The 12,707-nt window shown below is 42.8% G+C and overlaps 1 protein-coding gene and 1 pseudogene across 1 annotated transcript in view; both read right to left on the bottom strand.

The window, feature by feature from the left end:
* Positions 1 to 12,707, bottom strand: part of LOC124801370 (ionotropic receptor 25a) — a 236,301-nt gene that overhangs the window by 70,491 nt on the left and 153,103 nt on the right. Inside the window, exon 10 of the mRNA XM_047263067.1 lies at positions 8,318 to 8,417. Coding sequence (XP_047119023.1) covers positions 8,318 to 8,417 — 100 coding nt within the window. The remainder of the gene's footprint in view (positions 1 to 8,317; positions 8,418 to 12,707) is intronic.
* On the bottom strand, positions 2,698 to 2,815 carry LOC124725302 (annotated as a pseudogene).

The raw sequence follows: 12,707 nt of genomic DNA, 5'->3' as shown, positions 1-12,707 counted from the left end.
TATTGGCCTTCAGCCGTTTTTAAATTAAAGTGACTTTCAGCCGGTAATCTCCCAAAGATTAAAGCTGTGTGTTTTAAAATTTTTTTTGGGCTCTTGTAATGTTTGATCAAACAATAAAGTTATATGTTCCAGTGTAACTGACAGCCCCTTATTTTGGCCCCTTTCCACAATTTATACTATCTGTCATGTCCTGCGGGTTAAGCGGGGGGTCTCAGAAGAGTAATTAAATTTCGGATACACATTTGTCTAGGTAACTTGTTTAAGTCATTAATATTGCAAAATCAGAGATTAATGTAAGCGCGACATAAGCACTCCGTCTTCAGGCCACGAGCGGCCTACCGGGACCATTCAACCGCCGTGTCATCCTCAGCGGAGGATGCGGATAGGAGGGGCGTGGGGTCAGCACACCGCTCTCCCGGTCGTTATGATGGTATTCTTGACCGAAGCCGCTACTGTTGAAAGGTGGCTACACTGAGCCACGGCGCCAGAGATTGCGCCAAAGAGTATTTTTCAGCCGCCTCCACAGTGCCTGTCGAGGTCTCGTAGTAGTCTGTGCTGAGAAGTTGTAGTGAGGAGTGTTTGTTGAGATGTGCTAGTAGGCAGTGCTTGCTGAGATGTGATATTGGAGAGTTCTGGTTGAGATGTGGTAGTAGCGAGTCGGTGTGGAGAGATTGTAATGTCTAGAGTGCTTTTCATCAATATAAATTAAGGTAACAAACTACTTTTCTTTTTTTTCTCATTATTTCAATGTCCTAAATAATGTGTCATTACAGGTTCAGTCAACAAAGCATCTGGCGTGTGTTCGTGTATTAGAGTGTAATTCTGGTTTTCTTGCGCAGTTATAGTATTTCTAATTTTCTTTTATCACGTCAGTATAATTGGTATTTAAAAATTCTTGTCTTGTTGAAGAAGAATCGTGCCAGATGTGCGTTGAGTCATACTTCCACACACAGAACAGTTACTCTTGTGCTTTACTGACGTGATAAAAGAAAATTAGAAATACTATAATTGCGCAAGAAAACCAGAATTACACTCTAATACACGAACAAACGCCAGTTGCTTTGTTGACTGAACCTGTAACGACACATTATTTAGGACATTGAAATAATGAGAAAAAAAAGAAAAGTAGTTTGTTACCTTAATTTATATTGATGAAAAGCACTCTAGACATTACAATCTCTCCACACCGACTCGCTACTACCACATCTCAACCAGAACTCTCCAATATCACATCTCAGCAAGCACTGCCTACTAGCACATCTCAACAAACACTCTTCACTACAACATCTCAGCAGAGACTACTACGAGACCTCGACAGGCACTGTGGAGGCGGCTGAATAATACTCTTTGGCGCAATCTCTGGCGCCGTGGCTCAGTGTAGCCACCTTTCACTGTTCGGTCGAGTAGCTCCTCAGTTGGCATCACAAGGCTGAATGCACCTTGAGAAATGGCAACAGTGCATGGCGGCCTGGATGGTCACCCATACAAGTGCCGACCACGCCCGACAGCGCTTAATTTCGGTGAACTCACAGGAACCGGTGTATCCACTGCGGCAAGGCCGTTGCCGAGCGCGACGTAAGACATGTGAAATGCTGGTACATTAACAATCAATGTAACCCCCAGACGAATGCAAGCATTCAATCCCACATGCATTCTGCTGCACAGGTGCCAGATCTAAGTTTGTTGGGATTCTATGCCTGTTGCACTTGGTCGATCAATACAGGGATGATTAATGCTGTTTGTGGATGACGCTGGAGTTGTCGTCCGATGATTTCTCATATCTTCTCGATTGGAGACGGATATGGTGCTGGAGTAGGCCAAGGCAACATGCCGACACGCTGTAGAGCATGTTGGGTTACAACAGCGATATGTGAGCGAGTGTTATCCTGTTGGAAAACACGCCCTGGAGTGCTGCTCATGAATGGCAGATTGTCGTACAAATTTGCAATCGGGGTACATGGGATAACCACGAGAGTGCTCCTGCTATTGTACGAAATCGCACCCCAGACTATATGTGTAGGTCAAGACAGACTGTTTGTAGGCTCTCTAGTGGCCTCCTTTCTAAACAACACGCTGCCATCACTGGCAACTGGCACCGAGACGGAACCAGCTTACATCAGAAAAAACAATGAGCTCTCGCTTGATGAGCTCTCGCTTGACTCCGCTGAAGACTCAAATGGTGGTGGTGTAGGGTCAGTGGAATGCACGCCATTTGTAACAGCTCGTTGTGTCAATGTGGTGCCAACTGCTGCTCAAATTGCTGCTGCAGATGCAGTACGATGCTCCAGAGCCATACGCTGAGCACGATGGTCTTCCCTCTCGGTTGTGTCTGTCACGTGACCCTCCGGTGCCCTGCCTTCTAGAGTGACCAACACTGCCAGTAGTCATTACAGTGGCTATGTTCCTGCCAAGTCTTCCTCCAGTATCGCAGAAGTAACATGTAGCACCTCGTAGCCCTATTACACGACCTTGTTCGAACTCAGTGAGATGTTGATAACGGCAGGCCATGAAGGCCCAACGGTATCGACCGGCCGCCGTGTCATCCCACAGCCCACAGGCGTCACTGGATGTGGATATGGAGGGGCATGTGGTCAGCACACCGCTCTCCCGGCCATATGTCAGTTTCCGAGACCGGAGCCGCTACTTCTCAATCAAGTAGCTCCTCAGTTGCCTCACAAGGGCTGAGTGCACCCCGCTTGCCAACAGCGCTCGGCAGACCGGATGGTCACCCATCCAAGTGCTAGCCCAGCCCGACAGCGCTTAACTTCGGTGATCTGACGGGAACCGGTTTTACCACTGCGGCAAGACCGTTGGCCTTATGCGATTAGCGCGGTAAATGAAAAGACATCATCTTTCAGACGTAGAAATACGCCTACCAACTTTCGTTGATGTCGCACAACTCTTTCTTGATGTTGCGATTTTTTCCGTCAGTATATTTATTTACACATACATTTTATTGCATCTCAAAATATTGACTACTGCATGCGTTCGCAATAGTTACGTAAACATTTATCGCACTTTGATATTGATACCTCGAAACATGATTTTGGTGGGATTCAGCTGCAGATTCACTGTACAGATACTGCGGCTTATCTTTTACATTACAAAGAGGTAGTAAGTAAAATATAAATCACATAAATCTAAAGGCTGTGAAATCATTAAAATACTTACGATTACAATTACGGATAACTTAAATTGACCTCCTATAGTACACTTGTCCGCCCTGGAGTATTGCTGCGCGGTATGGGATGCGCATGTGATAGGATTGACGGAGGACATCGAAGTATTTCAAAGAAGGGCAGCTCGCAGGGTGAGAGAGAGAGAGAGAGAGAGAGAGAGAGAGAGAGAGAGAGAGAGAGACAGAGAGAGTGCCACAGATACGATACGAGTATTTGGACGGCAATCATTAAACCAAGAAGTTTATTGTAGCGGCAGGATCTTCTCATGATATTTCAGTCACCAACTATTTCCCCTGAATGCGAAAAAAAGATTTGTTTGCGCCCACCTACATAGGGGGAAATGATCGTAATAAAATAAGAGAAGCCAGATTTCGCACGGAAAGATTTAAGTGTTCGTTTTTCCTGCGCTCTATTCCAGAGTGGAACGGTAGAGAAATACCTTGAAGGTGGTTCGATGAACCCTCTACCATACACTTGACTGTGAATTGCAGAATAAACAGTTAGATGTAGATATCATAATGCTATTCATCATGTAGAGCGCCACTTCAAATTCGATTTTTATACTCAGCTTCACCACTGTAACAACGAAAGAAAAAAAAAATTTATAATGCTCTTGTACTTTTCCGCAGCTTGCATGTAATGCCCACGTTTAGTGTTCGATACATTCAATGTATAAATACTTTATCTGATCATAATTTAACACACGTAACATGTGGCTGGATAGTTCACATCCATAAAACTTTCATTACTTGTAATATTTTTTTGTGTAACCTTAGCCATTTAGTACAATTCCGTATTAGAATTTATTGTGCATAATTTTACTTCTCTTTACGTCCTTTAAATTAATTTCATCGCTACTGCAAAGGCATGTTTTACTGTGCCCATATACTCTATACAGTGTCTGTAGCTTAACATCTTTACTATTCCAACGTCTTTAAATGGTTTTTGTTGCTCAGGAGCTTGTGCTTCCACAAAACATAGAATGGTGTGTGTTAAAGCAATTTCCAGAGAATTTAGCAACACTCATAGTGCACGTGCCAAAATGTCGAAACTTCAAAACGTGTAACACAGACGACGAACTCGTCGCACAGAAAATATACATCACTTAACTTTTCGCCACATTTAATGTTTTATTAAAGCCATTTCACGTATGTGAAGGCAAAATCGAAAAGAACACCTTCGTAACCATAACGAATTTTGAACGAAAAATTTCTTTTTATCTCACCTGTTAGTGCACGAACCCAGTAACGACCATAAAGCGAGGCTCCAACAGGAAACCAAAAAAGTCTTTAAGAACCACCTGAAAGCCGCCCAGAGTGGCCGAGCGGTTCTAGGCGCTACAGTCTGTAGCTGCGCGATTTAAATTTTGATTTAAATAAAACTTCTTTCAGCCGTACTTGGCGCTGTCTACTGTTTTGAATTATAAACTTTATAGTTCTACTACAGCTTCGGTTATCATAATGTCTACTTCAGACAAGTAAGCGTTTCTTGAAGCGCCAAAATCGCGATCCATGCAATTCTTTTTTTATGTAAAGGAACAAAAACTCGATAACCGATAAACCAGGCGAATTTGGCCAATGAGACATTGATTCGAAGTTTCCTCCGTCAAATCTACACCCACATCTACATACACGACTGAACCAAAACATTACGACCACTTCATACATCGAGAGTGAACGAAGCGTTGTGGCGAAGCTGAGAAGAAACGAATGGATGATCACTGTGTTTTACCTGCCCTCTCGAAGGTCTTCGAGAGGGTATATCTCAAGAAGCTACCGCATCACTTCACATCCAAGGCGATAATACTCGAGCCTGCGCCAAGTCTCGTGGCCGCAAGTAATTCGGGAAAGATTCATCCGCCCGTCGCTACTTAAGCCGTTGCCCGGCTCGTAACCGGCAGTTGCACCTTGTCAACCCTTCTGGGGCTGCCGCCTTCCAGAGGTACGTGGAGCTGCCAGCGGTTTTCACCCTGGCTATGCAGAGACTTGGCTTCTTGACATTTGGACCTCTCGGATTTTGGTATCTCTGCATGTTACAGTGATTCTGTTTAGAGACAGACGCTTCAAAGGGTGGTCCTTACAGCTCTGACTCTTTGTGACTTAGCCATTCTAGGCAAACAGTTGAACTTTGGCTTACACAATCCGAGGTGTTTAGTAAGACAGAGACCTCGATTGTCAACCTGTTTTTGGTGTTATTGTAAATTTATGCTCCAAGACGGAGAAGGGTGAATAATGATGTTAGTAATAAACCTGGGTGTTAGTTCTCCCGTGGCGGAGCTGGTGCGGATTACTTCACGAAGAAACATCTGATGAGCACACACTGTTGTTGTTGTGGTCTTCAGTCCTGAGACTGGTTTGATGCAGCTCTCCATGCTACTCTATCCTGTGCAAGCTTCTTCATCTCCCAGTACCTACTGCAACCTACATCCTTCTGGATCTGTTTAGTGTATTCATCTCTTGGTCTCCCTCTACCCTCCACGCTGCCCTCCAGTACTTAATTGGTGATCCCTTGATGCCCCAGACAGAGGTGTACAAATTCCCATTGCAGCCTGCTTGCCCCTAGCTCCTCTGCAACCATTCATGCAGGTCAGCCTGCCGCGACGTAAACACAAGAGTACGCATGTACTGAGGCATAGTGGGTAATGCGACCGACTTGGGCTCCCGCAAGCCCGGGATACCTGGGTTCCCGCAAGCCTGCCAAGCTTCACGGGACCCGCTCAGCTTGCTGCGCCTGACAACAGGTTGCGCTGTCAAGCTACCGTGACTAGAGTAGCCAGGTAGTTAGCCCGCAGTACATTTATCGCAACGGTGGGGGCAGCACAATGAATAGGTCGGACTTTAGTGAGACTCAAAAAAAATTGACAAGTGGCGAATACATGCTGGTAACGAAACAGAGCACAAGTGCCCCATAGGAAAGGTTTTCGTGTGTTTATGAGGCCGCTTCAAATAAATCGGTAGGTGTATCTCAAGGAAAACTATGTAAAAAGCTCTTAAGTACTTATTTAGGAACCTCGAGTATGTTACGACATGTGTGCAAATTTGACAAGCAGTTCCCTCACTTCGTAAATATCTTGAAAGAGGACAAAGATTTAGTGGCCGAAAAGGGCGTCGAAATGTGTGCTAAGGACCTGAGACCATTTAGCAGTATAGAGGGAGAAGGATTTCATGGTAACCCGCAAACGATGTCAAAATCTTTTGTAAGGTACTCTATTCCATGCACTGCCCGAAATATTATGTAGACAGTAATGTTCCTCTTGATGGTAAAGTGTGCAAAATTTCTTCAAGATCGGAATGAAACTGTAGGTTGGTGTAGAAGTGTGTAAGTAAAGTACCCTCCGCCATGCACCATTCAGAATTTTAGCAGATAGCGCCCTTCATCCTGCTTTGAATATCAAGTATGCCAAATTTCATCAAGATCGGAATAAAAACGTACAATTTGTCGAATTCCATTAGGTAAAGTAACAACCTCTGCCATGCACCCTACGAAATTTTAAGTAGACTGTGACCTTCCTCTTGGTTTCAAGGTATAGTGTGCAAAATTTCATCAAGATTGTATGCAATACAAACACACGGACACAATGACAACACACTTTCAGTTTTTCTCAAATTTTCCAATTTTTCGGTCGATTTTCGAAAAATTTTATTTCATAAAAACCTTGTCCTGAGAATTACGAACACCGGAAAAAAAAATTGCCGAATTGGTCCAGCCGTTCTCGAGTTTTACGCTTATCAACGCATTTGGCAATTCATTTTTATTTATATAGATAATAAGCCCGAAATATACGCGTAAAGGAAGAATGTACAAATAAAACCCAATATTTTTTGACCTGAAATTAATATATACATAATGTTAGGGTTTGTCTTTTGGTGCTCAGGTAAAATAAAAACTTTTAGTTAACGTTCATAGTACGACAATGAAGCGCGCAGACTAAACGGCTGCGTAGCGCAGCTCAGCAGTAATATGGGCAGGCAAGCGAGTTTCCCGCAGCCTGCCCGAGTTGGGTTCTGCTTGGCTTGGCTGGGAGTGAAGCAGCCTGCCCGTTCTGTTGACAACGCGCGGCGGCCTGCCCGCCTGGCCACCGGGCAAGCATGGGCGGGTTAAAAGCGGAACATGTACACCTCTAGCCCCAGAACATGTCCTACCAACCGATCCCTTCTTCTAGTCAAGTTGTACCATAACTTTCTCTTCTCTGAGCACACACTATGGATCAAGAATAAATTGAACAAAGATGAAGTAATGAGAAGTAGCAAAAATGAGATTAGCGATAAACTTAACATTAGAATTAGGAACCACGAAGCAGATGAAGTTAAGCAATTCTGCTACCTTGGAATCAAAATAACATACGGCAGACGACGGAAGGAGGACAAAAAAGGAGACTAACACTGCTAAAGAGTATATTCCTGGCCAGAAGAAGTCTGCTATATCAAACATCGGCTTCGACGAGGAAATTTTCAAGAATTTACATTCGGAGCACAGCATTGTATGGTAGTGAATCATGGACCGAAGGGAAACAGAAAGAGAAGAGAATCGAAGCGTTTGATACGTGGTGCTGTAGAAGGGTGTTGAAAATTAGGTGGACTCGAAAGATCAGAAATGAGAAATTCTCCTTAGGATCTGCAAAGAGAGGAACATGTGCGAAACATTCACAAAAAGAAAGAACAGCATGAGAGGGCATGTGTTAAGACAGCAAGGAGTAGCTTTTACGTCACTGGAGGGAACTGTAGAAGGTAAAAATTGCAAAAGAAGACGGAAATTAGAATAGATCCAAAAAATGATTGAGCTAGTTGGTTGCAAGTGCTACTCTGAGACGAATCGCCATCAACAATGCAACATGTTCTCATGGCAGCATATACCATGGAGACGTTTGGAATTCAACCTTCGACACTGGGTGGAAAGCCAAACCGACCAAGAACTCAGCCCACCACCTCCCCTCCCCCTGCCTGACAAATACTGCAAGCAAAAACTCCTCTCATTATCGGAATTCGAACCGGCCACGTTCGAAGCTATCACCGCCGCAACACTCAAATCGCTGAACAGCGTAAGTCAAGTTACTGATGTGAGGAAAATTTCCAGTTGTTTTGAGGTCTTTACACGATAAAATGTAGTAAGTAGAGTCAAGATTAGATGGTTTCACTTACCAATAGAGATGCCAGACTGGTCGAAGTAAGGAGCAACGAAGTCGATTACTTCCTCCCTCTCTGACGTCATTGTCAGCGGTGCGATGATCATGTCTGTCTCCTGAACATGAAACAATGTCACTGAGTCAGAAGACGAACAGTTTTTAATTTGTTGCATCGTCGATAATGGACGACAAAGAACTTCAATTTTATGTCACTCTTACTAATACCTTGTTAACGAGTTCTGGTAGCTGCGTTTTATTTGTTGATGCTCTCTAAATGGAATATCACACACTTCCGTCCCGGCTAGGTGGATTTGTTAGTAATTAGGAACAATGCTTCAAAATAGGAATTCAATAAAGACTTCGAGGTAACGAGATCATAATGTTCAGTGAAGTTGAGACAATGGCAAAGACCAAATTGTAACCGATCTGCCATATCCCATCGTGAATGGTTGGTCCGACTGCCTGTCTCACCTTAGCGAACGTTAGTGTTTGAATTATAGGCCGACCCTCGAACATCTGCGCGCCCTTGTGTGGACTGCCTCATTTTTTTAAATTTGTTCTTGTTGTTGGTACGTGTATGGCTTCTAGCTGGTTTTGTGTTTTAAATTAGAGTTGTTTTTCTCTTAAGGCCTTCAGCCTAGTTTAAAGTACTGTTTCACGTGAGCCCTTTGGCATTTAAAAAAAAACTTTTCAGTTTTTAAGTCTTCGGCCTTCAGCCGGTTTGAACTTAACTTGTGCATTTTCAACTTCTCGCGGCGTAATGAATAATCCATTAAATTTCGGGCATGCAGCCGCGCAAATAAAATTTCTTCTACTGATATTTCGGCCGCGTATCGTCCGGCCATCTTCAGAGCGAGTTCCAAGACTGAACTCGCTCCAAGACTGAACTCGCTCTGAAGATGGCCGGACGATGTTGTTGTTGTTGTGGTCTTCAGTCCTGAGACTGGTTTGATGCAGCTCTCCATGCTACTCTATCCTGTGCAAGCTTTTTCATCTCCCAGTACCTACTGCAACCTACATCCTTCTGAATCTGTTTAGTGTATTCATCTCTTGGTCTCCCTCTACGATTTTTACCCTCCACGCTGCCCTCCAATACTAAATTGGTGATCCCTTGATGCCTCAGAACATGTCCTACCAACCGATCCCTTCTTCTGGTCAAGTTGTGCCACAAACTTCTCTTCTCCCCAATCCTATTCAATACTTCCTCATTAGTTATGTGATATACCCATCTAATCTTCAGCATTCTTCTGTAGCACCACATTTCGAAAGCTTCTATTCTCTTCTTGTCCAAACTATTTATCGTCCATGTTTCACTTCCATACATGGCTACACTCCATACGAATACTTTCAGAAATGACTTCCTGACACTTATATCAATACTGGATGTTAACAAATTTCTCTTCTTCAGAAACGCTTTCCTTGCCATTGCCAGCCTACATTTTATATCCTCTCTACTTCGACCATCATCAGTTATTTTGCTCCCCAAATAGCAAAACTCCTTTACTACTTTAAGTGCCTCATTTCCTAGTCTAATTCCCGCAGCATCACCCGACTTAATTAGACTACATTCCATTATCCTTGTTTTGCTTTTGTTGATGTTCATCTTATATCCTCCTTTCAAGACACTGTCCATTCCATTCAACTGCTCTTCCAAGTCCTTTGCTGTCTCTGACAGAATTACAATGTCATCGGCGAACCTCAAAGTTTTTATTTCTTCTCCATGAATTTTAATACCTACTCCGAATTTTTCTTTTGTTTCCTTTACTGATTGCTCAATATACAGATTGAACAACATCGGGGAGAGGCTACAACCCTGTCTTACTCCCTTCCCAACCACTGCTTCCCTTTCATGTCCCTCGACTCTTATAACTGCCATCTGGTTTCTGTACAAATTGTAAATAGCCTTTCGCTCCCTGTATTTTACCCCTGCCACCTTTAGAATTTGAAAGAGAGTATTCCAGTCAACATTGTCAAAAGCTTTCTCTAAGTCTACAAATGCTAGAAACGTAGGTTTGCCTTTCCTTAACCTTTCTTCTAAGATAAGTCGTAAGGTCAGTATTGCCTCACGTGTTCCAGTGTTTCTACGGAATCCAAACTGATCTTCCCCGAGGTTGGCTTCTACTAGTTTTTCCATTCGTCTGTAAAGAATTCGTGTTAGTATTTTGCAGCTGTGACTTATTAAGCTGATAGTTCGGTAATTTTCACATCTGTCAACACCTGCTTTCTTTGGGATTGGAATTATTATATTCTTCTTGAAGTCTGAGGGTATTTCGCCTGTTTCATACATCTTGCTCACCAGATGGTAGAGTTTTGTCAGGACTGGCTCTCCCACGGCCGTCAGTAGTTCCAATGGAATATTGTCTACTCCGGGGGCCTTGTTGCGACTCAGGTCTTTCAGTGCTCTGTCAAACTCTTCACGCAGTATCGTATCTCCCATTTCATCTTCATCTACATCCTCCTCCATTTCCATAATATTGTCCTCAAGTACATCGCCCTTGTATAGACCCTCTATATACTCCTTCCACCTTTCTGCTTTCCCTTCTTTGCTTAGAACTGGGTTTCCATCTGAGCTCTTGATATTCATACAAGTCGTTCTCTTATCTCCAAAGGTCTCTTTAATTTTCCTGTAGGCGGTATCTATCTTACCCCTAGTGAGATAGGCCTCCACATCCTTACATTTGTCCTCTAGCCATCCCTGCTTAGCCATTTTGCACTTCCTGTCGATCTCATTTTTGAGACGTTTGTATTCCTTTTTGCCTGTTTCACTTACTGCATTTTTATATTTTCTCCTTTCATCAATTAAATTCAATATTTCTTCTGTTACCCAAGGATTTCTACTAGCCCTCATCTTTTTACCTACTTGATCCTCCGCTGCCTTTACTACTTCATCCCTCAAGGCTACCCATTCTTCTTCTACTGTATTTATTTCCCCCATTCCTGTCAATTGCTCCCTTATGCTCTCCCTGAATCTCTGTACAACCTCTGGTTCTTTTAGTTTATCCAGGTCCCATCTCCTTAAATTCCCACCTTTTTGCAGTTTCTTCAGTTTTAATCTACAGGTCATAACCAATAGATTGTGGTCAGAGTCCACATCTGCCCCTGGAAATGTCTTACAATTTAAAACCTGGTTCCTAAATCTCTGTCTTACCCGATACGCGGCCGAAATATCAGTAGAAGAAATTTTATTTGCGCGGCTGCATGCCCGAAATTTAATGGATTATGAATTTAACTTGTTTGCTTCAACCTATTGGATTCTTAAGTCTTCGGTCTTCAGCCGGTTTGAGTTTCAGTTGTTTGGTCTTAAGGCCTTCCGCCTAAATTAAAGAACTGTTTCACGTAAGGACTTTGGTATTTTTAAAAAAAATTAATGTTTTGGAGTTTTAAGTGTTCGGCCTTCAGCCAGTTTCAATTTAACTTGTTTACTTCTGCCTAACTAAAGAACTGTTTTAAGATAAGGCTTACCTTTTAAATTTCTGATTATGCTTGCGTTTTAAGTTATTTTCCTTCAGCTGTTTTTAAATTAAAGCGGCTTTCAGCCGATAATTAAGTCCTAAAGATTAAAGCTGTGTGTTTAAAAAATTTTTGGGGTCTTGCAATGATTGATCAAATAATAAAGTTGTATTTTCGAGTGTAACTGACAGCCACTTATTTTGGCCCCCATCCACGATTTATTCTATCTGTCCTTTCCTGCGGGTAAATCGGGGCGTTTCAAGTTCCTTCGCACATCCATGCATGAGTCGTGCTCGGGCAGCCAAATGATAAGGCGACCGCTAACGGTAAATTCGAGTCCGGTCCGGCGTAAATTTTCACTGCCGTAATTCCATTATACAGCTGATGGTTGACCTTATTCGCAATTGCGAATACATTTAATATGTTACATAACGGCTGCAGTCGCTGCAGGGATTGTTCTTTTGGACATGAATGCATGTGGAAAGGAAGTTTGCATCGTAATTTAGAATAACACAGGCACTTTAATATCGTATTTTAAATTTAGATCTCTGCATTCCCAGCTTGCTCAGTCCCACAGATATAGTCTATCATTTAAATTTGTTTAGCGCTTAAGGGGGATAGGACGCCAAACAGGCCGACTTGGAGCAGGAGAGGCATCACAGGGCATTTTAATTTCCAGTGTCTACACTTTTACAAATAAATTCATCAAACTTTGTCAGCATGACCAGGAAGGATTCAGGATTCACACCCATTGCAGTGGAACTTCGAAAACATAACAAAATAAATTTTTTTGCGTGCGAAATTTCATCATTTTTTCACTTACTAATGGCTGCATTTGTTGCTATAGGTACACTTTTCTTCATAAGTTAGAGAGATTCTTCGATGAATTTTGCACAGCATGCATACCATACTCACAGGTGTATGAAACTCTACAATTTATTTAATTTATGAAAAAA

The sequence above is a fragment of the Schistocerca piceifrons genome, chromosome 1, assembly GCF_021461385.2.
Source record: "Schistocerca piceifrons isolate TAMUIC-IGC-003096 chromosome 1, iqSchPice1.1, whole genome shotgun sequence".
Lineage (NCBI taxonomy): Eukaryota > Metazoa > Arthropoda > Insecta > Orthoptera > Acrididae > Schistocerca > Schistocerca piceifrons.
The sequence above is the reverse complement of the archived record's forward strand: the minus strand, read 5'-3'. Positions and strand labels throughout refer to the sequence as shown.